This window comes from Euleptes europaea, chromosome 7, assembly GCF_029931775.1.
Source record: "Euleptes europaea isolate rEulEur1 chromosome 7, rEulEur1.hap1, whole genome shotgun sequence".
NCBI lineage: Eukaryota > Metazoa > Chordata > Lepidosauria > Squamata > Sphaerodactylidae > Euleptes > Euleptes europaea.
Genome location: NC_079318.1, coordinates 60,690,959 through 60,715,991, shown reverse-complemented (window position 1 = coordinate 60,715,991; position 25,033 = coordinate 60,690,959). Strand labels below are relative to the sequence as shown.

The following is a 25,033-nucleotide window of genomic DNA, read 5'->3' as shown; positions in this document are numbered from 1 at the left end:
GCTGCACTTACATGTAACTTGTTCATCAAGATGTCTTCTGTGCAGGAACACATTCCCTGCCTCCTGCCCCACTGTGAGCTTTCTGAGTGACATTAGTTGTTTCTTGGGGGTCTTGCTCAGTGGGCAGAAGAAGAACTGAGGAGAAAGGGGGCACCTTCCCCTTTAGGCACACTCCCATTCGGGGGTGGGGGGAAACCTATGCCTGCGCGCTGGGGTGAGGCGCCCTCTCATATTCCTAGAAGCTAGAAAATTATCTCCGTCGGCAGGCTTGTGCATGCACAGTCCTAATGTGTGCCTGCACCGAAAACATCTCAATGAACAACAGTTATAGGTCAGTGCAACACTTTTTTATCCAGAATGTGCCTGGCCGCACAAATAAACCACTCTTCATCTTTTGGATGTATAGTTCCACCCCACCCCATTTTCAGGGATATACTGTGATCTTCATGCCATAGATGTGATGTTTGTTTTCTTTGGGAGAAGGGGCAAAGGGCTGGATGTCAGCTCATAGAAATGGGATACCTTCATTTTTAATTTGTCCTTTTAAATTTTTTTATCTCCCTTTTCAGTCGACACTGGCTTCCGAAGTGTTTTACAGGAATTAAAAAGAAAAAAAACCACCTACAAATGATGTTAAAATTAAGTCCTATTGGACTGGAAATGAATAAAATACCTGTGTGTGTTACTGTAACCTGGAATGAGGCCTTAGCTCAGTGGTAGATCATGTGCTTTCCTATATAAAAGGTCCCAGGTCCAGTCTCCATTATCTGCTGTTAAGGAGTCTAGGGTTGCAAGACTGGGAGAAACTTTCCCCCTGAGACCTTGAAGACTCACCACCAATCATAGTGGACCAGGCTAAACTAGAAAGGCAAATGCTCTGTGCATGGCAACTTTCTATGTTGATGTGTTCCTGACAAGGGCACAGATGGGATTTCCAAGTCTCTCCCTACTCTGCCCGACTCTCATGCATGAGAAGTAGACTAGCTCAGCGCCTGCCTCCCACGCTCGCCTTGTAGCTGGTGCTTGATGTTTCCTTTTTAAAAATCTTGCTAGGCCCACTTTTATCACTTCCTTGTCCTCATTTAGCATTCACAGCTTTCCTCATTAGTAAAATCTGCAGATGTCATTAACATGCTGTTTAATGCCGCCATTTTTGGACCAGAAAGGATTTCCTGCCAAACACTTCCCTAGGGCCAATGTATTTGTCTTTTATTGTATTATTTAGTATCTTTTTTGGTCTTGGTCTTTCTGCCGGCTTCAGGTAAAAGGAATGTCATAATTAAGGTTTTCAGCGCCAGGTGTGGCAGGTGTTGTTAGAGGGGCCCAGGTTGCCTTGAGATGAGATTGCATCTGTTTGACTGCATCATGTTGATCAGAAGCATTAGCAAAGGCTGCAGCTGGGACAGGGAGATGGGCTGGTGTGGTCCAGTTGTTCAGCAGCCGAAAAACACAGTCTTGGAGTATGGCCAGCACCTTCTGGCTCCAACAGATCACCATGTTAGGGGAGCTGAGATAGATTCCCCCAGAATATTTTTTTAAATTAGAGGGAACTTTGTGGTTTGGCTTTCCCTGGCCCTGGGGTTTGTGGTGCGACCTTTCTTTAGGGACCTTGGTAGGCCAAGATCTTGCAGGAATTGATGCGCATTGAGTTCTCCTGTTGACCTCCCTGGGCTGTGTGGCCTCCTACTCCTGTTAACAAGTCGCTTCAGCATGGCAACTCCAGCCTTGGTTAGGGTTCAAGCTTGATTGCTTTTGGGTGTCATCCTCATCCTGTGATTCTGCAGTGTTTGTTCGATAGCATCACTGGTTGTTCTTAGCGAACGATGGCATGGAAAAATTCAAAACACAGGGATGGATCGAACTGACCTCTCTGCTGGAGAATAAAGTAGGAGACCTTTGGCCTCAAAAAGGCTATGCTGGGGATCATGGGACTTGCATTGGCAACGGGCATTTGCAAAATGGGCTGGAGTAAGGAGGAGAATTAGGTGAAAAACCTGAGTGGATCTACCCCACTGTAGCCTTTGGCCAGTCGTTCTCGTGCCAAAGAGGTCAGCTGTCGGTCATCATGCCGAGAAATGAAGTGATGTATGTTATTAAGTTGAAGGATGAACAGTTTTTTGGGGCACAACTCCTGGACCATGTTGCACAAGGGCCACCCTCAGGGGGATCAGCTTAATGTCTTATATATCATGAAGTCTCATACCTGGCTTAGATGGTTCATGGACAGGCACAGTTCCCCAGCCCTGCTACTTTGAAATTCCCTCTGTTAAAGATGCTGAGGCTTAAATCTAGGAGTCCCTGCTAAGTGTCAGCTATTCCCCTAATGAGCGAGGCTGCCCGAGTCCGCGCTGCATAAGCAAGAGGGTAATATAATAGCCGCACCGCCTCTTTTCAGCAGGGTGAACCCAGGTCAGGCCACTCTCACTGAAGTTGGCAGAACAATACCCTTGAGGTCGAAGGGCTTGCATCAGCAGAGTTCTTGGCGAGCGGAAGATTTCCTCGCTTTTCGCGCGTTCCAGGCCGATGGATAGAATGCGCTATATGCGGACACCAGTTGTCTGTGCAAATGCATAGGGGCTTAACATGGAATGTGTTTTATAGTCTTGGTGCAGAAAGCAGCCGGGCTACGGTACATTGCAGCAGCACGCCACTCTGAGGGCCAAATGTAGACAAGATGCAGAGAGATCTGTGACCTCCACCGCCTTTAAAAATGGTTTAAAAGCAGCTTTGTGGCAGGTTATTTGGATTGGAGCCACAATTCTGAAAGGAGGGGTGGTTTAACCCTCTTCTCCAGTGCCATACTCTCAATGCATATCTCTCTCCCTCCCCCCACCCCAGTTGTGTTTTGATCTGCATTGAAATAGTACTGCTTTAGGGAGGTGAGGGAGGAGCAAGTGGGAGCCCCACTGTTGGTCTTGGGAAACGAATGTGCTGGAAAATCACTTTAGCCCCAATCTGACTCATACCCCCACACAATAGTTGTTTTTAACTATTTTTAAAAAGGACGGGGATCTAGTCTCACTGGGTCTTATCTAAACTTGAGTCTTCTCCACTGGAGCAAACTGCGCATGCAGCAACTTCATCTTAGAGGAAGAATTTGTATGTTCTTCTTTAATTTTGTGTGTTCATGTGTTAAAATATCATGCTAAATGCTTTTCTCACTGAAAACTCTCTTTAGAGGAACTGGTTTTTCTGTGATGTATTCTGAGGTAAAGGAAATATGTTTCTGAAGGGAGAAAATGTTCAGCATTCTTGGGCAAAGCAGGAATGGAGTGTTGGGTTTTCTTATTGAGTGTTGGGTTCCCTAGGCCACAGATGTCCCTCTTCCAAGAGTATCATTTTGACTGGTTGCTGTTATCTGATATTTATCCCCCTTTGGTTTTGATTATGTAGGTTTTGGATTCTGATCCAGTGGATCAGACTCAAGAAGTGGAGGAAGACTTGGGTCTGCTTTATGATAGCCTGGAGGAATGCAACAACAGTGACAGTGGTCCTGAGATAGAAGATAACGAAAGCGTCCACAGCACTCCGAAGCCTACCCTCAGGTAAGAAAGACAGGCCTGGATCCTTCTAGGTTCATGGATAATGGCAGGACGACACCTTGGCTTTGCATGTCTCAGGTGGGGGGGATGTTTACTCTCCTCCCTCCTGAAAGGTAAGGTAGTTTCCACTTTGAGTCACTGCTAAAAATGGGAATTCTGGTTTCCTTTCCCATAGCAGAGCTTGACTTTCTGATGCTGCCCTGGCTCCAGGATGCTGAAGCAATGACTTATGAGGCGGCTTTCTGCGTTTTGATTCATTTGCTTGGAAAAGGGAGATTTAGGGCCGTAAAACGTTTCCGTGATGGATGCTGATAACTTGAGGCTGACCTTGGATTTGACAGGCTGATAGAGAGTCCTGCGTAAACTGCAGTGGACCAGCAGGGATGGATAGACCAGCAAAGCACCTCAGTGGGAAACGGCTCCAACTGAAAGAGGGTATCACTGTTCTCATCCGTCCCTTCTTTGTAACCAGCCTCCTTGCATGTAGAAGCAGGGAAGAGAGAAACGGAAAGGGAAGAACCCTGCAACCCTGTCTCAGAGTCTGTTAGGAAAAATACTGTTTTGTTGTTAGCTGTGGTTTAATTGCCTTTTCTCCCGTGGACCAGGCTGTGTTCTCTGGTGGATCTTTGAGTGATTGTATGGCAATGAGAGAACTAGAATACGTTTGTGTGTATTTCATTTTTTGCCTCTCCCTATCCATTAGGTTCAATACTTGCTCACCTCCAACTGTTAGATGCTAGAAGGAGTTCTTTCTCATTGCTAAAACTGAGAATATCCCTTAGTGGGAGAGTTTCAGGGAAACAGAATTGCATAGTTGTGGCAGAGCTGCTAGGAACTTCTTCCCATATGCTAACCTTGGTGCCTGGATATAGGGTGGGGGTAGAGGTGGAAGCCCATCTCAGGTGGTCCTGGGTGCTGTGGGACATGCTGGGCCTTGTCCTTTACCTTTACAAAGAAGCCACAAAGGCCGCGAGTCTTCTTGCCATCTATGCCTGTCTATGCTATGTGCAGCCCTTTGATTACCTTAAAGACTTATCCATTTTACTGGAGTTTGATCACCAGGAGGCCATTCTTATTCACCATAGGTGAAGCCTGCTGACCTTATCTATAGAGGCAGAGGCAGTACCTGTACAGCAGTTCCTGGGCAATTTCTTGAGCAGCATCCAATCAACCAGTATATTTGCACTTGAGGCTTTACCGGCCTGTTGGCATTATCTGCTTAATTGCTGGAATCAGATTTGTTGCAGTTGGCAACTGATGACGCAGTTGCTCTGCCGCAAGCATTCTTTTGTATTGGAAGCATGACTAGTGGGGGATAAAAATCTATTTAGATTTGGTGTTCTGCAAGCATTGGTGCTGCTGCTGTTTACCATTTATGAAACTGGTTTTCGTGGTGTCAGATTACCAGTCTATCTAGGTCGGTCTTACCAGCTCCAGCACGTAGTAACTCTCTGGGTCTTGGGCACAGTCTTTCCCACCCCTTTTGAACAATAAATGCCAGGGGTTTGATCGGACACTTCCTGCTAAGCAGGCCGAGCTGTTCCTCCTCTCCCCAGCAGTATTTAGGCACTGTACAGAAGCTTTGAAATGACACTTTTTTTTTTCTAATGGAAGGAGATAGTCCTTCATAAATATCTCAGTAATTCTTACACTGTGTGTGCAAGGTATGCTGGTATTATCGTCACCATGGAAATGAGGTTGAGGTAACAGCAGTCTCTTGGCTACGTTTACGCCCAAGCAGAGTTCTGAACGGAGTCTTCCCACCTCATTCACTTGCCCAGGGTTCATTTTATTTCTTTTGTATTCTGCCTTCCATCCCTCATGGAATTCGAGGCAACGCACACAAAGTTCCCAGGAGGTCTCCCGTGCAGCCGTTGGACCTGCTTAGCTTCAAGAAGGTTGCCCTGCTCCTTCTCCTGGGCCAGCCCAGTGACGTTAGCGGCCCGTTGCTGCCAGCCATTGCTCTGCGTACCCTGCAGCATGGGGGCATTGGCCGCTTTGTAGCTTTACCGGGCTCAGCGGAAAGTGCCTGAGACTTCTCCTTCCTCTTCTGCCACCCAGTGGCAGCAGCCTGTAATTGCAATGCACTCTGCCCTTTCTGGTGTCTGGCATGTGGCATTTTAAGTCAGTTACCGGTTGATTTTTCATTCTGCTTCACACTTAGTCCTTTTTGGCCACTGTTCCTTTGTGATACAAATGCTTGCTTAAACGTTCAGCGCCTGCAGTGGTGCTTAGTCTTGTTTCTGAAGGTTAAGTTAGAATCATAGAGTTGGAAGGGACCACCAGGGTGATCTAGTCCAACCCCCTGCACAATGCAGAAATTTCACAACTACCTCCCCCCACACACACCCAGCGACCCCTACTCCATGCCCAGAAGATGGCCAAGATGCCCTCCCTCTCATGAACTGCCTAAGGTCATAGAATCAGCATTGCTGACAGATGGCCATCTAGCTTGTGCTTAAAAAGCTCCAGGGAAGCAGCACTTACCATCTCCCGAGGAAGCCTGTTCCACTGAGGAACCACTCTAACTATTAGAAAATTCTTCCTAATGTTGCATCCATCCCAAAGTTGCATCCATGCTGGTAGGAACAGTAGCTCTGAAGCAGGACGAACTGGTGTGAACAGCCCAGACCAGGGGTCCCCAACCTTTTTGAGCTTGTGAGCACCTTTGGAATTCTGATACAGGGTGGTGGGCGCACCCGGGAAATGGCTGCCACAGGAGGCGGAACAACTGCAAAATATCAGAGTGAGGTGGTGCACACGTCTGGTAGTAAATCTTCAACATTTCAGGCAGAAGCTCTGTGTAACAAGGTGCCTTTTATAATGAACATATTGTTTTAAAATATTTTCTTGCATACGCTTTTAGTCGGGCTGTGTTGGCAACTGCTGCCAAAGCAACCTCTTAAAAAATCTGCACAGCCCATGAGATCTCCAGTGGCCAAACAGAAGCCCTGCTGGGAAAAGGACCATTTGACCCTGCTTACTCTCAAAAAACCCTTACTGCCCCCAGGAAAGGTGTTGGTGGGTACCATGTTGGAAACCCCTGGTCCAGACTATGCCGCACGCATCAAATGGGGAACTATGTTCTCGCAAAAGATGTGGTGTCAGTACTGTTAGAAACCATGCTGGGGCCGAAGGCAGATCAGAACAGTCCTCAGTTCAGATCCTATCACTTGGTTGTTCACTCCTCATGTAAAATGAGCCTGCAGCCTTGAGCTGCAGAAGTGCTGTTCTTGTTTTTTCTCCCTGCCTCAGGCTTTTTATAAGGGCCTAACAGTGTAGGTGCGCAGGTGACCCGGAAGTGCTGCGTCCGTCTAGTGATGGCCACTCATTGTGGAGGTCACCGCTCCTCCAGGACAGAAGGGGAAACCTGGGAGGACAGGGGGGAAAGGAATCATAATGCTGCTTGGGAAAATAAAAATGGGGAAACTTTGAAAATCCCACTATGAGGCACAAAGAGAAGGGGCTGGTGGGGGGAGAGCAGGAGAGGCAGGGAAGGGAAGGACAACCCGTGGGCTGCTCCCCTCCCCAGCAGCCTCTCCTAGCTCAGGCTGGAAGGAGAGAGTGTGGCAGGAAGACAAGGGAGAAGAATGAGCTTAGCCAAGGCAGCAGTGGCTTTTCATCTTCTTGGCACACCCGCTGCCCTCCTTAAATGCCAGAGGCATTCTCTATTCTCTTTCTTTATTAAAGTTTTTTTTTGTTTAAAACACACACGCGCGCACACCTGCTGCTCACCAGGGCCTGCCCCTTCCTTGCCTGTCCTTTTGTGTCGCCATAAAGCTTCTGGGCTCTGGTGGCGGGTTTGCTGGCGGGCGCAGAGGCGGAGGAGGGGCTTCGAGCTGGGGTCACGGTGACTTTACTTCTCCCTCATTTCTCTTTCTGTCTGTCTGTCTCTCTGTCCGTCTGTCTGTCTGTTTCTTCTGCAGGCGCTTCTTTGAGGGCGTCTCACACTCTGGTTCCCAGACTGAGATCAGCAGTCTGCACGGCCAGAAAGGGCAAGAGCGAGAGTCGGGCAGCCCTGTGAGTTACTCCTCTATCTCCTTTCTCCTCCTCCTCCTCCTCCTCCTCCTCCTCCTCCTCCTCCTCCTCCTCCTCCTCCTCCTGCGAGCAGCCTCTCTGCCTGGGCTACCCTCCAGAACCTGCATCCTACTGGGAGCAGTCCCTCCTGTCTTCCTTTCACCCTCCAGAACCTGCATCCTACTGGGAGCAGTCCCTCCTGTCTTCCTTTCTCCTTCTCCTGCCTTTCTTTGATGAGCTGTTCAGAGCAGGCCGGCTGGACTCGTGTGCTCTGCCAGGGCCACTCCGGCCCCTGCCTGTAGCATCAGGGGTCGGTGGCTTCCCCTCCTGGGCCATCTGGCTCCTTTTCCAATGCCTTGGTCAGCCCATGGGCAGAGTTTTTGTTTCGATGTTTCCTTTTACCTTAGAAGCACCCTGCCTTTGTTCCCCGCTTGGGGGATGTGTGGATCAGGGGTCCTCACGTCTAGTCTGATTGTTTTGTTTTTTCCCCCATCCGCCTTTCCACCCTCCTCCACTCACCCAGGGAGAAGCGGAGAAGCGGAAGGCGGGTGTTCCCCGCACCCAGGATGAGGCTGCTATGGAAACCACGGCGATGGTAAGTCCCGCGTGCCAGGTTAAGGGCGTGGTCTTTGCCTGTTCCAGTTACTTTGTTTTGAAGGGAAGGTAGATCTGGATGTTGCTCATTTTGGGTGGACTGGATATTTTAATACAACCCGTTTGTCCCCAACAGTCTGTACATAAAGAGGGTTTGGCCGGCAGTGGTCAGTCTGTGAAGCTGATGGGTGTGACCGGACTAGTCTGGTTAGCTGGCTTTCTCCATTTTGCTTGGAGGGTGGGATCATCGTGGTGGGCAGGAACTTCTGTTGGTGCCCCAACAACGCCAACATGGGATTTCCAGCACATAGAGATACTCTACTTTGGCTCCAGCCCTGCATTTCTGCAGTGTTGAACATAACGAGGGCAGTGTGATGCACATATGTTGGCAGTGTATGTCAGCGGTTCCCAACCTTTTTGGCATGGTGACCCACGATGCCAAGTTTACTTGCTATGGTCATCTGCTTTAAAAAAGACCTGAGCATATGCACAAATCAGTAAAACTGCAAAAACCTGGGACCTGCTTTCACAGGCTTCGCAACCCACTTTTGGGTCAGGAGCCACAGGTTGGGAAACGCTGGTGTATATAGCAGCATGGTGGTGTACAGTGATATCTGCTGCACCCCTTTCTTTCTCCTGGGTCCGTTTAACGGGAGCTCTGTACTGTGAGCCAGCTAACCTGTGTGATTCAGCTTGCTTGCACATCATGTGCATTATAGAACCGTGGAAACCCCCGTTACTTTCCCGGATCTTCTCCCAGCTATCAGGGCCCTGACAGTGCTGGGTCGCCCCCACCCACCCACCCAAAGAAGTTGAAAATAGTACTTCACTCTTCTTCCAGCTGTGACCAGTAAATTCAGCAGATGTGTCTGCAAAGTGGTATATAGTCAGGGTAGTGAGTGTGCAGAGGAGGCATGGAAAGGAACGAGTGTGTGCGTGGTGATTTGCAGGAGATGGAAGGATTGACAGTGTGGTGGTGGAGTAACCAGATTACTGAAAGCTTCTGTGGGGGGGGGGGGGCTGCCAAATCAAAACCTTCACTTGGTGCCCTTGTAGGGCCTAAAGCCCCCCCCCCCAATCCTTTCTGTGCATCCTCTCAGGAATTGGAAGTGGACGAATCGTCCCCGGGGACAACTGAGACATCCCTGAAGGACAGCAGTGTGGACCGGCTGGCCCAGCTGAGCAGCATCAGCAAGCCTGAGTTCCCAGCCACTGTTTCCCCCAGGTAAGGAAGGGCCTCCTGCTGGCCAGATAGCAAACGTTTGCCACGTTGGCCACATTCCAGGGGACCGGAGTGTGCTGGTTTTGTCTGCTGGAGCCCCACGCGTATGGGAAATCTGTCTCGGCAGCTTTGGCTGAGCTGTTCTCTTTCTGGCCAACTTGCCCCAGGAAGGTAAATCACTGGATGTGCTGAAATTCAATTAATTGTAATGAACTCAGTCTGAAAGAGGGCCATCCAGAAAGTGTCTCTGGCCATTCTTCCAATGCTAGCTTGACACATGGAAGTTAAGAGTCGGCGGACACGCTCAGTTGATCTTTATGGAGGCGGTGATACCTGCTGGCTTTTCTCAATGTCCTTGAATTGCTTTTTTGAAGCCTCCTGAAAAGGTTCCCTATGAATATCACAGGCTGGATGGTCTCTTTCTGGACCTCTGTGCATTGCTGCCAGCTTTCACAGTCCAGCCGCTGTGGTCGCTCAGTCATCAGGGAAAGCCTTTCCCTCGGGACCCCTCCTCCGCTCACGTTGACTTCTGGTCTTTCAGCAAAGTTGAGAACAAGCCCCTGTGGCGGCCCCGCAGCATGTCCGTCAAGGACAGGCAGAACTCCAAGGGCCAGGCGGACCGGACCAGCAGCCTGGACAGCGAGAGCTCCCCAGACTCAAGGCAGAGCACTCAGGTCAGGTGGTGGCAGAGCTCCCTTTTTCCTGGGAGCGACTCGACCCCCCCATGGAAAGGGATGGATGGGTGAAGGGTTGAAGCAAAGATGCAGCTTCTCACTTAACCAAGGGAGCCAGGAGCGCTTTCTTGCTCTTGAGTCACCTGCGAGCCTAGGAGAGGCATAACAGGCTTCATGCTGCTCTGAAGGCCACTTCGCTCGGCTCCTGCAGGTGCCCCGCAAGTCTGTGTATGATCAGCTGAACCAGATCCTGATCTCGGATGAGCAGCTGCCCGAGAGCATCATCCTGGTGAACATCACCGAGTGGCAAGGCCAGGTAAGCACTGGATCGTGCGCTGGGTAGGCAGGCAGGACCTTGGTGCCTCTTGAACGTCTTTTGCATGCCTTACCTGGTGAGCCCAACCCCCTTGTCACGGCAACCAAGACTAGCCCTCCCAGGTCAACCTGTGCTGTCCAGAGCAAACAAGCGAGGAGCAGGGGCCCCGGCAAGGCAGCCACTCGATGACTCAAGCCAAGGCTAAAGACAGCGGGGGGGGGGGGGTTCTCCAGCTTGACTGGGGGAGTTTGTAGTCCCCAAAATGTAATAAAGATCTAGATAGAAAAGTATAAAAAAATAAACAGAGGTCAATATATTGATGACCTGACCTGGATAGCCCAGGCTGGCCATGACAGCACCAGATATTGCAAGCTAAGTAGGGTGGGCCCTGGTTAGTCCTTGGATGGGAAACCTCCAAGGAAGTCCAGGGTTGCTATGCAGAGGTAGGCAATGGCAAACCACCTCTGAATGTCCCTGGCCTCTAAACATCCATGATGTTTGTGATATCTTTATACACTGCAGGGTTGCCATAAGTTGGGTGCGACTTGACGGCACTTTCCATCCCCACCCCCAAATATATTGATAAAGCAATTTTAAAAATAAGGAATTTAGAATAAGATTGTGATGTGATTGTTTTAAAAATAAGGAATTTAGAATAAGATTGTGATCACTTATTTTCAGAGAAAGGAGAAGCTCCTTGGCTTCTGACAGCCTTGGAACACATGAATCTGGTAGCAGGGCCGGGCAAGGTCTCTGCCCGAGACCCCGGAAAGTGGCTGTCTAGTCCTAGGAGATGATACTGGGTTAGATGGGCCAGTGGGTCTACTTCAGTAGAAGGCGGGTCCTCATATTCTTCTTTCTGGATTTGTATTGGCAGTATCTTTGTGATCAGCTCCAGGAACACAAGCAGCCTATCGTCTCCACTTGCTCCATGGCGGACGTCCAGGCTGCCTTCAACACTATTGTCGCTCGCATCCAGAGATAGTGAGTATAGCCCGCAGGCAGCCGGGGTGTGCCATGTGTTAGCTTTTGCCAAAAAAAAGGGGAAAAAAAGAACGGTCTCTGGGGTTCAATATCCATCGAGCACACATCCATTCCTGCTTCCTCTTAGGGAATTGTGCTCAGGCCCTGTATCCCAAAGAGGCATTTACAGGGATTGTTTCCCTCTTCTTTGGAACTCATACTTACCCAAGCTTCATCGAAAACCTGAGCTTGGGTGGTTTTCTGCCTTTAATCCAGAATTGGTGGATGCTTGGTGGGTGGGGAAAGGATTCTGCGCGTGTTTTGTTCTTCCTGTCCTGGTGGCTGCTTCGCTCTGAACCTCTCAGACTCTTTCTTCCCTCCGGCAGCTGTAACTGTAATTCCCACATGCCTCCTCCAGTGAAAGTGGCCGTGGCGGGGGACCAGAGCTACCTGAGCATCATCCTACGCTTCTTCGTGGAGCAGCTGGCAAGCAAGACCCCCGACTGGCTCAACTACCTCCGCTTCCTGGTGGTGCCCTTGGGTAAGCCTTGGCGTTGATACAGGCCCAGAGCAGCCAGAGCCTTCCTTCAGCCCAGGACGTTGATGTTCTCTGGCCAAGGGTGGTGCTGCCTTTTCGTGCAGCGGAAGGATGCTGTTTCCTCAGTCGGCTGCAAATGGATTTTTTAAAATGATGATTTATTTGATTTACAACAACAATATACTCGAGGCAGGGGCTCCTTTCACAACTTAGTATCATTTCTAATAGTGATGGGTAGCCTCATCATGTGGATCAAAAAAGTCACCCAGGGCTAAGATACATATTTCTACAAATCTGGGGAAACACAAGAAAAGACTTGAAGGTGGGGGGGGGAGGGGAAAGAATGTTGGGGTAAAACAGATTCCAGGTGGTGGAGGGTAGTCAGGAGGGAAGACGCAGGTGGAGGGAGGAGAGGTGGGGTGGAGGTGGAGGCAGCAGGGGCGTAGAGCAAGAGCCGTGGGGAAAATGGGAGGGGGAAGATGGGGCCAACTGACTGGATGCCCTTGGGCCTAATCTACCTCACGCTCTCTTTGCCTTCATGGGATTATTGTGAGGATAAAATGGAGGAGAACAATGTAAGCTGTTTTGGGTCCCCAAAGAGAGAAAGGCAGAGTATAAATGTAGTAAATAAGTAAATAAATAATGGGGCTGCTGGGGAGGAGGGAGATACACACACACACATTTAAAACCAAGAACACTTAAAACAGAATAAGCTCTATAAAATAATAAATAATAATAAAAATGGCGCCATTAGCTCCCAGCAGACCATCCGCAAAGTAAGTGGGGAGAGGGCTCGAGAGGGGCCTATAGAAAGGGGGGGGGTCTGCCCCGTGACTGGTGGATGTCATAGAGCAGTGGAAAATCCTCCACCCTGGGAAGTAGCCTTGGGGAAGCGTTAGTAGTCCTTGGCTATTATACTGCAGTTGTTTCTAGTTCAAAAAAAATTGCCACAAATCAGATCTAAGAGAACATGGAAACACACCACAAATATTCGAATGCGGCGTGTTGACTACATCATCACTTGGGTCATCTGTAAATACGGAGTGAATGAGTCATGGTGATGCTAAACTTAAACGGCTATTGTGGAATCAACCAGGACTGTCTTATCAGCTTTCCCAAGGATGAAGAAGAAAACCCGGGCTGGAGAGGCCAAGACAGACTGGCCAAAGCAGGATTTGGCTCTGGGTCACAGACGCAGTGGGTTTTTTGCCTTGCCTGTGTTCTCCTCCCCCTTTTTTTATTTAAATGCCTCTGTTTCTTCCGTGTCATTCTCAGGCTCTCACCCTCTGGCCAAGTACCTTGGTTCTGTGGACAACAGGTACAGCTCCTTGTTTCTGGACATGGCGTGGAGGGAGCTCTTCAGTAGAGTCGAGCCCCCGAGTTCAGGTAATAGCCCAGAAGACAGGCAGGAGCTCCAACAGCATGGGGAAGCTGCTGTGCGGAAGGAGGACCCTTTGGGGCTTTACTCCCCCCCCCCTTTGCATTATCTAACCCATCTCCTCATCTCCCTCCAGACACTGTGGATGTCCCTGGCCGGGTTGCCCAGTTCATTGCGGGTGCCAGCCTGTCCCACCAGCTGCCCATTTCTGAAGCCATGCTGACCTACAAGCAGAAGAGGTAAGGGGGCCTCTGCAGTCTTCCTCTCCTACATTCACCCCTTCCCCCAGCTCAGCAAAAGACCTGGCCACTTGGTCTTACACTGTGTCCCCCTCATGGATCTGTGCCGGACCTATCCAGCATGGGCTCTGGTTGCTCCCCCCCCCCCGGTTCCCAAGGGGGTGGGGCAGTGGGGCAGGCAGGCAGGGGAGCTAGAGGCTACAGACTGTTGCCTCTCCGTGCCGTCATCAGGGCCACGTGGTAAACTTGTCAGTGGGCTACTGTGTGGCTCTGGTTTGTCTGAACCTACTCTGAAGCACAGGACAGCAGCAGGGTGCAGCAGGCGGGCAGTTTGTCTCTCCTGGTGGGGGGAAAACTGCTTTGTGCCGGCATAAAAGGCACGTCCAGACGGTGACTTTGGGGACTGCAAGTGCTGTTTCTGTGCTTCCTCCTGCCACAGTTCAGGTGTGTGGGGTACTTCACTCCCTGCTGTTCTCTGCTTGCCCCTACAGCCAACAGGGATCGGCACGCAGTACGTACGGCTGGCTTGCTGCATTCACTGCAGGGGTGTCTGGGGAAGGAGGGGAGAGGGCCTGCTTTCCTGCTGGGGCAGATCCCTGGCTTGAATGGTCCTGTGCCCAATTCCATGTGCTAGACGGAGTGGCCATGGGGCAGTCGCCAAACAGGAGCTTTCCTTCCAGCATATGAGGCGTCAGCCTCAGTGGAAGCAAAACGGTCACTGACTTGTATTCAGCTATTGGTGCCTCCCGTGCCCTTCTCCAGCCAGTTCATTGCTTGGTTTGAATCGCTGCTTATGTGAGCAGTGAAATCCTGTGCCAGGGAATGGCAGTTGGCAAAGTGAGGCCTGTAAGCATACCCGTAATCTGTGCAGAGGGGTCACCAACTCAGGCCAGGCTGAAGGAGGCCGTTCGTGTTTCTAACCAGGCAGGCTGGCTCACAGATTCCTCATGCTCTCCTGTCCTGTGATGTTTAAGGCCTCCTGAAACAAAGGTGACCGCCACTTGCCTGAGCTGATGAGCAGAGAAACCAAAGGGCCCTTTGGCTGGAATAGCAGTTGCATGGAGCGACAGTTGACAGCCATATTGTGCAAAGAGGGAGAGAAAAAAAACGTGGCAAAGGGGTTAGGTCTGGAAGTTCCTTCCAGCTGACCTGTTGACACAGGCACCTGAGGGCATGGGAGTGATGCGGGAAGCCTGTGGTGGGCTGGCCTTGCGCACCTGCTGTGAGTTTTGGCATGTCACCGCAAGCATTGCTTTACAAGATCGTTGCATCATTGCTGTGCGGCGCACCCATAAACTTGATGCTGCATGTAGCTATGTGTTCTTGCAAGTAGCTTGCCACAGGCTTAGGGGGCAAACATGAAGAGGCTTACCCTCCAGCTTCCCTGGTCAGCCATGGGTAGTCCAAGCAGACCCACAGGTGCCTGTGTCAGAAACCTGCAAGGCTGCAGGTCAGCAGAGTGGTCGCAGAGTGAAGAGAGTTCCCCAGGGGGAGCCTAAAGCTCTTGGCCAGCATGTCTGTGGCTTCTGCATGAACTCATTGCACTCAGAGCTGACCCAATAGCACCCTGAGTGATGCTCTGGGCTGTGCCAGGGAAGCAGCATCTGATCAGAAAAATGTGTCCTCAGTGCTTGGGGGACCTTGGGGCGCATGCCTTAGGATAGCCTACTGCAGCTGCCTCAGGGTATGGGAATGTCTTGGGCCAGTCCTCATTGCCTTGTGCAGGTTTTGGGCTTCTGGAAGCAGCTGAGTTTCAAGCAAGGCTGCCTGAATTCCGTATCTTGGATGAATCGTGGGAGAGAGATGGACAGTACTGTATGATTAAAAATTCACACGAAATCACTTAGGCACCCCAACCCAAGCACGTCAGAATTTAAAGTTACGTATATGAAAGCAGCAAATAAAAATAAATGACTTTAAAACAAAGCCAATAACATTGTGTCTGCATGTAGAATCTATGAAACATTACACAAGAGTTATGTCAACGGTCTACCACTAAAAATAGGCCTTGTCACCATTTCCCCCCTTTGGAATCAGAAATCCTTTCTTCCATTTGTCTGATTGTATTATGTACATACACGGCTTCTTCAGCTGTAGGACGCCACTCCACTACTGGCAGCTGCTCTTCATGCAATTGCAATTCTTCCCTTAGCATCGCGGTTTTCAGACCTGCGTTCCAGAACTTCTGGGGTTCCCCAGTGCTATGGCTAATGACAGACATGATTCCACCGGAAGGGAATGTCTCCACTGTCATCCTCTGCAACATACGGCTGCAGCAGAGCATTGGGTGTGGTGCTGGGTGCGCACTTTGTTCACATGGGTTGACAGTGACGCCTAACAGGCCTGATCAGTGCCCTCGACAGACGGAGTGTGTGCCCCTAGAATGTGCCCAAGGATCTTCCGTAGCGTAAAGGGGGAGGCAGTGCAGGTGCTGAGGGGTACCTTAGAAGGCACAGCATGGACGGCAGAATGCTTTGATTCCTGTATCGTGCCCAGAATATTTTACAGGTGCTTTTATAATTGATCAGAACAGCACCTAAGCTGCTCTGGTATCAGTCTCCAGTCTCTTGTGGAGATGACGGTGGGGCCACCATCGCCAAGGTAGCAGCATAAGTGTACAATTGCACACAAATGCAGGCACCAAAGGCCCTTGTGTTTTGCAAGCCCCTCCCCCACCGTCTTTCTGCGCTTCTGGTTAAGTTTGCAAGTGTAGAAGAAAGAGCTTCAGCGAGCTGCTGTTTGGATACACCAAGAGAAGTCCAGTTATGTTTTCAAGGGTTTTGGAGCCCTCTTCTGCACAGATCTGCTCAGACGAGAGTATTTGTCATTCGAGCAGCTGCCGCGAGAGCCAGAGTAGCCGCACCCTCCTCGGTTGCCTCGGCCTCCTCACTGGGCGAGCCGGCCAGTGTGCGGCGTCTCCCAGCACCGCTCTCTTAATCGCTTGTGTTCCAGCAGTGCTTACGCCTCTCCCTCTTCTTGGTTTTTTGGCATTCAAGGAAAAGAAGCCTCTATTTTGATTTTTATATCAGGTATTGGACTGTGGCTTGCTGCAGTGTTGCCTCCTCCCGCGTTCGTCCGTCTCACCTTTTTGTCTAGGGGCAGAAGCGATTCCCTCCCTGCCTGCCCTGTGTGAGGCGAGGGCTGCTGGCTGCTCCTGGTTTGCATGTGTGAATTCCCTGCTGTAGGAATGGGAGGGGGGAAGAAGGAAGGGAGGAAAATCCCCTTTTGAGCTGCATCTCACTCCTGCTGTCCCCTCCTTTCCCCTGTGTGGTGTGACCCTGTGCTCCAGTGTTTGGGTGGGACGCAGGGGTGGGGTGGGTGCTGTGCTGTGTGAGTCAGAGGGATCAGTCCTGCTTCTTTCCCCCTTTCTCTTCCCCCCCCCCTTCCCACTTCCCAAGAGGAAGAGGCTCTCAACGCTTGGCTCTGCAATCACTGCTTGTTTATAATGTCAGGCTTAGTAAAAATGTCAGGCTTTTGTTGGGACGTCTGCAACCAAAGCCCCGGAGCCAGCAAAAAAAAAAAAAAGCCTGGCCTTTTTTGCTCACGTCAGACGGGACCTCGGTGGGGTAGAGCTGCTCCCTCGCCGATCTGAAGGCTCTTGGGGATGTGACATGCAAGGGATTCTAGGAGGCAAAGTCGGGCGCATGAGCCACGCTTCACTGTTGCCTTCGCAGGCAGGGGAAGTTTAACCTTTAAATGCCTCTGTTCTGTTTCGCAGCCCAGACGAGGACTCCTGCCAGAAATTCGTGCCATTTGTTGGGGTGAGTATTGCCAGGGGTGAGGACCGTAAGAAAGTATGAGGAAAGCTCTCTGGCCTCCTTCTCCACTTGGAATGTCAGCTCTGAGATGTTCTCAGGTGCAGGCTGAAAGGGACAGAGGATGATCGCCTTCAGAAAGGAAGCTGAAGCACTGCCTTTGAGAGGTGCAGTGTCCATTGCTGGCTGGACAGTCGGGGCGGGGGTGGTGTGTGCGTACTGAAAGACGGCCCTTGGCTGAACTCTGATGCAGACTTTTTCCTTTCTCCTGTCTTGCTTGGCAGGTGGTGAAGGTGGGGCTTGTGGAGCAGTCCTTCAGCACCTCAGGTGAGCAGCAGATAAAACAGATAAAAGGAAGTATTTCGTCACACAAAACATAATTAACTTGTGGAACTCCCTGCCCTGGGATGTAGTGATGGCTGCCAACTTGGAAGGCTTTAAGAGAGGAGTGACATATTCATGGAGGGCTATTCATGGCTACTAGTAAAAATGGATGCTAGTCATGATGCATACCTATTCTCTCCAGGATCAGATGAGTATGCCTATTATAATAGGTGCTTTGGAACACAGGCAAGAAAATGCTGCTGCAGTCGTCTTGTTTGTGGGTTTCCTAGAGGCACCTGGTTGGCCACTGTGTGAACAGACTGCTGGATTTGATGGACCTTGGTCTTATCCAGCATGGCCTTTCTTATGTTCAGCTGGGTGGCAAGATGGGGCCCTCCAGGCTCCAGCCCAGTTGGGCCTCCCTTTGTTCTCCCCTCCTGTCTGTACTTTCTTTCACTAGGTAGGAGGCGTAAGCTGCCTTTCAGTAGGAAGAGTGCTCCCAAGCAAGGAGCACTCTACAAAATGAATAAAATCAAACAAAATGCAAAACAGGAAAGATGAAAGCAGGCAACTGTGCAGCTATCAGAACTCGAAAGCACATTAACGAATGAGGAAAATAGCCTGTCTTGAATAAGCAGGATGTTGTGATCCTTTTAAATGGGCAAAGATCTCTGATCTGAAAAACCTCATCTGGAAGCTGGTTCCACAGCTGGGGACCTGCTACAGTGAAAACCCATCTGAAAGTGGTCACCACAGGGCCCAACCATTTTTTAAAAAAATTCTCTATTTACAGCCTGCCTTTCTCCTCAGTGGGGACCCAAAGTAGCTTCTAACATAGCCTCTGCTCTGTTTTATCTTCACAAAACCCCTGGGAGGTAAGTTAGGCTGAGACTATGGCCCAAGGTCACCCAGCAAGCTTCCAGAGCAGAGCAGGGACTCAGTCCTGGCTCTCTCAGATCCTGATCTGACACTCTGATCACTACCCCACACTGGCTCCAGGCTTCAGTGGGGCCAGCATGATGCAAGGCCTAGAAGACTGAAATCGTGCCACGCAAATCAGGGCTCTGTAAAGGGGCATTTCACCCCAGAAAAGACTGATAAGTATTTTAGTTTTGTATTTTGATAGTGGAAAGGCAAGGGCACGAATGTTTTAAATAAAGATGTACGTAGTTCTTGTGAGAGTACACTGTACAAAGGACGTAAAGCATTTGCACACTTCAACACATTATTTGCGTAGATGATGGAAGCCCACAAGGACTGAGAAGCCTTTCAGACCTTGTTACTTTGAAGTTGGGGAAACAAACTGATTAGAACATAAGAACATAAGAAAAGCCGTGCTGGATCAGACCAAGGCCCATCAAGTCCAGCAGTCTGTTCACACAGTGGCCAGCCAGGTGCCTCTAGGAAGTAGGGTTGCCAACCTCCAGGTGGTGGCTAGAGATCTCCCGCTATTACAACTGATCTCCAGGTGATAGAGATCAGTTCTCCTGGAGAAAATGACCGCTTTGGCCATTGGACTTCTATGGCATTGAAGTCGTCCCCCCCCCCATCCAAACCCTGCCCTCCACCCCCGAAATCTCCAGGTAATTCCCAACCCGGAGCTGGCATCCCTACTAGGAAGCCCACAACAAGACCACTGCAGCAGCATTGTCCTGCCTGTGTTCCACATCACGTCATATAAAAGGCGTGTTCCTCTGATCCTGGAGAGAATAGGTTGGAAACACCTGGAGGCAAAAATAATCATTCCAGTCAGAAACGGTGGCACTAGCTCATTTTCCTATGAAGTTCCTGCATTGCCTGTCCAAAGAAAGTGGGGGCCCCAGCGGCGCTTGCTCTCTTGCCTGCGTACGGTCCATGTGCTTCTTGTGCACTTGCACATTCCTGGAGAGAAGACTGTCAGGAAATAGAAAACTCTAAATGCTTGTGGGAAAAGAGGGCTGCCCCTAGAGACTCACAGTGCCATCAGTGATCGCAAGGGGCATTACTCTCGAGAAGAAGGGAGGAAAGGCTGGCCCTCCTGGTGCCTGGATCCATCAGTTCTGGGAACAGTCAGAAAATGGGAGCTCACTTCTTCCGCAGCAGGAGTGGGCACCCCTACCCAGGGAGGCTAACGGCATACTTAAGAGAGATCCCACTGTAAAGCAAGCAGCACCCTATAACAGTCAGCCATCCTCTTGCACAGCTGGCCGAGAGGCGAGGACCTCCCCGTTATTAACCAGGTGTTTTTTGTTCTTTTCTTGTAGTTGATTCTGACGATGCCACCATCTGCACCACCTCGCTCCTGGGCTCATCCTCTCCCTCTGGTGGAGGGGTCCCCTATACCAAGGAGGCAGTTGGTACCCCACCGCCCTCTCCATCAGTCAGCAGCGGGCTCTCGGGAGCAGGGTAAGCACCTCTCAGCTACGGCTGTGCCGGGAATTCTGGCCCAGTGGACTAACAGTTGGCCGCTGCCAGTGACTTCACTGGTGAATCTTCTGTGAGTGCGTCAGCTAGCACGCTGAGTGCAAGGGTAAAGAACAGTGAGAGGCAGCAGCTGGGTTTAGCAAGACATCCCATCCCCATGGTGCAGGGAGAGAACACCAGAGCAGGTTGAAGATGACATGTTTTTCGGTGCAGTGAGACTGTGGTACGTAACCGCTTGCTCCCAAAAGAGGCTTGGGAATTTCACTGGCAGCATTTGGGCATCGGATGTTAGAGAAAGGGCTCGGCGTGGAAGTACAGAGACAACTGCTAGCGTGGCCGGAAGCTGTTATGGGAATGGAAGATGGCAGTGCGAGTCACAGAGATGTCTGCTCAGAGGTACAGAATCAGAGAACTGAGCTATGCCATCAGCAGAATCATGCAGTGTAGTTCGCACTACAGTTAGACCGCAGACTATAAGGGGACACAGCTTTACATGTTTGCTTGCTTACCCTATAAACCCTGCACATTTGTAAAAATAAATAAATAGCATGTTGGAATTAATGCTGCATTAGAACCATTCTCTTAAATTCCTAGTTTTCTGTATCTGGGCAATTTTTATATGGGACATTTAAACATGAGACACCCCTTCTCCTTGCTGTTGGAGGTGGAACACTCTGGCAGGAGCTGCACCACACCCAATCCTGCTGGCTCAGAGTTGTCATAACTTGTGTTTCCCCTCTTCCTCCAGCTCTCTGAGTCCAGGCGTGGAGGTGATGGGTCTACAGGTCGATTACTGGACCGCCCAGGGGCTGGAGAAAAGGAAAGAGGCCGATAAGCGGGAAACGGGCATCAAGAATACCCTGAAAAGCAACTTCCGCTCCCTCCAGGTCAGCCGCATACCCAGCCCCGGCGAGCTGGCCCCACCCAACACTATGGCCATGACTGTGGTCACCAAGGAGAAGAACAAGAAAGGTATCAGACTGCAGCATCAGTCCTCTTCCGTCAGTCCATGGGAGCTTTTTTCCCCCTCCACGGGCAGATTTGTGGCCTGCTCTTTGTATGTTCTCAGAAATGGGCCAGAACATGAATCGTGTGCTGGTTCAGCTGTTGTTTGGCCATGCTTCTGTTATACAATCTATTGTGTTATCCCTTGGCAGTGATGTTTCTGAGCAAGAAACCAAAAGAGAAGGACTTGGAACCCAAGAGCCAAGTGATAGAAGGGATCACACGTCTGATCTGCACAGCCAAGCACCAAAACACCATGCTGCGTGGTAAGGCCTTCCCCCTGCAGGGCCTGTCATGGCTGAGTTGTGGTCCTTTCCCTGAATACCTTGCCAGACCGCAATCCCCAGCCATCTCCCCCCGCCCTTGGCGCCGGTACTCAAGAAAATGGCTTGTATTTATCTGAGGCAAATGCCTTCTACACTATTGTGTGTGTGTGTTAAGTGCCGTCAAGTCGCTTCCGACTCATGGCGACCCTATGAATGAAAGTCCTCCAAAATGTCCTGTCTTTGACAGCCTTGCTCAGATCTTGCAAATTGAAGGCTGTAGCTTCTTTTTTCATTTTGGATTGTCTCATCATAGGGTTTTCAAGATAAAGGTTGGTCAGAAGTGGTTTACCAGTGCCTTCTTCTGTGCAGTACTAACCAGGGTTAGCTGTAGTGGCACTGCCGTTGTCTATGAAAGATCCTCCGCCAGTGTCACCTTTTACTACTGCTGCTGCCCAGTAGCTAACCTTCAGGGATTCCTCTGCCCCCATCCCCATTGGAACTGCCTGTTCTCTTCTGCGGATGTGGCCACTGATCCTTTAAGGGGGTGGATGCATCTTCGTCTGGTGTCTCAGCTGTGACCATTCCGTCTTGAGTGACTCTGCTAGGAGTTTAGTCTCTTGATAGAGTCTAGACCCCTTACGGTATTGCTCTCAGCTTCCCTGACACACACAAATCCCCTCACGACGTTAAGGTGTGCATCCAGAAGGGGTCTCCACTATTACAGCGAGTTTTAACATAAAATGGTTCCTCCCAGCAGCTGCTTCCCAGCTGTGAGACTGAGCACTTCCTCCCATCTTCACTCCTTCCACCCTCTGAATATCTTTGTGTCCCCCTCTTACAGTTTGTATTGATGGCGTGGAGTGGAACGATGTGAAGTTTTTTCAGCTGGCTGCGCAGTGGCCGACACACGTCAAGTATTTCCCGGTCGGCATCTTTGGCTACACAAAGAATGTGTGACAAAACGAAACAAAAATGGGCAGCCTGGAAGGACCGGGGCTTAGCCAGCCAGAACGGAGAGAACACCCAGCTCCATTGCCTCTGCTGAAGACTGACTTGCCCGATGCTGGAGGCCAAATCCGGCTGGGGCCCTGCTTGCTCCGCTTGCCCCGGGCAAGGAGCATCCCAATTTGCTTTACGTCTCACCCATGAATTTTAGTTTAACATGAACTTGGGTCCTAGGGAAATGCAAGAATGACACACCGGGCTTCTCCTGAACTCGAGGCTAGGATGCCAGATCAGCCTTCTCTGATGCGGGGGGAGGGGTCTGGAGTGGAAGAGGCTGAGGGGATTCATACGGCTCCCCGCCAGGCTTTGTGCCTGTGGTGGCTGTGTTCCCCGTCCCCTTCCTGCCACGGGCGAGGAAGGGGAAGCTGGTTTCTTGACATGCTGCTATTTTGTAACTGCTCTAGTAGGAAATATTGTATTTAGTGCCCTCCTCTAGGGTTGCCCAGCCAGGCTCTCACAGTTGCATCCTGGGCAAGCTGGACCTCTGCCCACCAGTGCTGCTCTGCAGTCACACCTAACAGAATTCACAGGGGGCTACTGGGGCCTGAGCATCCCATCTCCTTCGAACACGAAGCAGCTCGCTCTGTCTCGGCTGAACTGTTGGGCCTCTCCCTGTTTCGACAGGATCGGTGGTGTTCAGCTTCATACTCTTGGATCAAGAGATGCGGAGATGGCAGGAAAAAGGCATCAGGGACAGGGGCTTCTGTTTCAGCATCAGGCTCTGAGCTGCTGCTTGTGGTTTCTGCTGTGGTTCAAGCTGAGAGGGAGAGGAAAATGGCAGCAGCTTTTCCTGCTCATCAGCTCTGGCCGCTTGAGGAAGTGATGGTACAGAACCAGCAGGTTTCAGGGCAGCGATTGGTCCAGGACCTGCTACAATTCAGCAGGCAGGATGGGACCAGCTGTTGCAGCCGTGGAAGGGTGAGATGATGGGTTCTTTGCTATTTTAAAGCACAGTAAGCTGCCTTTCGAGGGAACAGCAGAAAAGTTCAGATGAGGGCCCTTCAGCTAGAAACCGATGGGAAAAGCATACTTCCCCACAAACTCTTCTGTTCCACCTTTATGGAGGGTCTGGAGGGAGGTGAGGCTAGGCAAGGATAGCCCTGACCTTTTCCTCCCCCCAATGGCTGTACTTCCACTGTGTGTCACCACTGCATGTTTGCTTGTGTGTAAAGAGCACCTCTGTGTCCTCCTGTCTGGGGCCAGGGAGTCCTGATGCTCACGCAGGTGTGGGGCAGGCCAGGTCCCTGCGCCCCCACCCCGGCCATGCTTCGAGCTCCGGCATAGAAGGTGGTCTTCTGTAACGGGAGTAGTGTGAGTCGTACACTCCGTTCGTAGCCAGCGCAAACCCCTCGAACCAGCACTTCTTTCAGACAGCTCCGAGGCTAGTCCTTGGAGCCGTAAGCTGAGCCAAGCGCCGCTCCTCTTTGGGCTACCGTAGTAGGTCACTTACACTGTCGGAAGGGCGAGGCGGGCCAGCGGGAGACAGAGGAGCAGCACCAGCTGTAATGAAGTGTAGGGTGGGATGGCCGTTCAAACAGGAGGGCTGTCCCCTTTCTCGTCCTTTTAAAGATGTACTTCAGTGGCTTCAACAAGACAGCCCGATATCACAGCAAGGTGTCGAAAGGGTAGCCTTCTTGTGGCAGCCGCGGGTGCCTCCTTGCCCTCCTTGACTGGATTTACACACGCCCTCTTCCTTCCCCCTCTCCCAAAGCAGGCTCCAAGGCTAGAGCCTTGGCTTCCCTGGAGCTCGTGCCACTAGAACTGCCAAACCAACCAATCCCCCTCCCCCCCGCCTTGAAAGTGTATCCTACCGAATTCAGAGACCTAAACTGTGGTATTGCGCCTGCCTGGCAGACGCAGCTGCTCGTGGTTAGGAGAGCAGGGATGGTGGGTTAACCCCATTTTTTACAAGATTCTATTTTTGTTAAACTTTAATGTAAGGTTGCTTTTGGGATTAATTTTAATAAATTAATGCTGGTACCATTGTGACCAGGTGTCTGCTTGGGTTTGTGGATCAGTTTTCAATGCCAGCTGGCTGTTTGTTCATGCTTTAGGGGTCAGAGTCCAAAGTGGGGATACTCGCTCAACAGCCAAATATGTCTCTCGTGACATGCTGCGTGTGACCCCAATGTGCCACCCACCCTGTGTTTCAGGTATGTGGGCAAGGCCATTGCCTGGTGAGGCTTGTGGTTGGTAGGGGGTTCCCACTTGGAGACAGCTGCTGCTGCTGAAGGGACTGGAGGATCGGTACAGTGTGAGCCTCATGCCAGGGATGGAAGTAAAGGCCCGTCCTTCCCAGCAAGCCACCCAACCTTTTCTGTAGCCTCTTGCGCTCTCTTCCCTGCATGTGGACAGCTGCTAGGAGGAGAGCAAGCTGGCTGCAGAGAAGGAAGAATAGAGTTGCTTCTGCCGCCACCACTAGGAAAAGAGCAAGCCAGCCCCAGTGGGGTTTCGCACCCCTTTGTCCTCCGGGTGCCTTGGCAGTCCCACCTCAGCTGCTGTGTCTCATGCGGGGGAGTGAGAAGGCAGAGAGGGATGGCAAAGCGTGCACAGGCCTCTTGCCAAGGGAGGCTTTTACAATGTTGCCGGCTGCCCTAGAGCAGGATTCAGCAGCAGGAAGCCTGAGCATCCTTGACTTCCCTTGCGGCCCCTTTGCTCTCTCCCTGGCATGAGGGAAATCAGCTTAGGCCAGCTTGAGCTCAGCTGAGTTGCAAAGCTTGTGCCAGGGAGAGGGTAAGAAGACAGCGAGGGAAGTAAAGGAGGCACAGAGTCAATACTGAGGGGGGGGGGAG

General features: G+C 51.0%; 1 protein-coding gene across 2 annotated transcripts in view; it reads left to right on the top strand.

The window, feature by feature from the left end:
• LOC130480523 (phosphofurin acidic cluster sorting protein 1-like) overlaps nucleotides 1–22,208 on the top strand; it is a 174,018-nt gene extending 151,810 nt beyond the window's left edge. Inside the window, exons 9-25 of one of the 2 annotated variants that reach the window (XM_056853081.1) lie at nucleotides 3,394–3,545; nucleotides 7,469–7,562; nucleotides 8,083–8,154; nucleotides 9,254–9,378; nucleotides 9,917–10,049; nucleotides 10,261–10,365; nucleotides 11,243–11,349; nucleotides 11,715–11,869; nucleotides 13,142–13,252; nucleotides 13,381–13,483; nucleotides 16,480–16,512; nucleotides 17,202–17,244; nucleotides 17,523–17,565; nucleotides 19,806–19,947; nucleotides 20,714–20,937; nucleotides 21,123–21,236; nucleotides 22,078–22,208. In XM_056853081.1, coding sequence (XP_056709059.1) covers nucleotides 3,394–3,545; nucleotides 7,469–7,562; nucleotides 8,083–8,154; nucleotides 9,254–9,378; nucleotides 9,917–10,049; nucleotides 10,261–10,365; nucleotides 11,243–11,349; nucleotides 11,715–11,869; nucleotides 13,142–13,252; nucleotides 13,381–13,483; nucleotides 16,480–16,512; nucleotides 17,202–17,244; nucleotides 17,523–17,565; nucleotides 19,806–19,947; nucleotides 20,714–20,937; nucleotides 21,123–21,236; nucleotides 22,078–22,193 — 1,872 coding nt within the window. In that variant the 3' untranslated portion in view covers nucleotides 22,194–22,208. The remainder of the gene's footprint in view (nucleotides 1–3,393; nucleotides 3,546–7,468; nucleotides 7,563–8,082; nucleotides 8,155–9,253; nucleotides 9,379–9,916; nucleotides 10,050–10,260; nucleotides 10,366–11,242; nucleotides 11,350–11,714; nucleotides 11,870–13,141; nucleotides 13,253–13,380; nucleotides 13,484–16,479; nucleotides 16,513–17,201; nucleotides 17,245–17,522; nucleotides 17,566–19,805; nucleotides 19,948–20,713; nucleotides 20,938–21,122; nucleotides 21,237–22,077) is intronic. The other variant, XM_056853080.1, reaches the window with a different exon arrangement.
• Nucleotides 22,209–25,033: the final 2,825 nt, after the last annotated feature.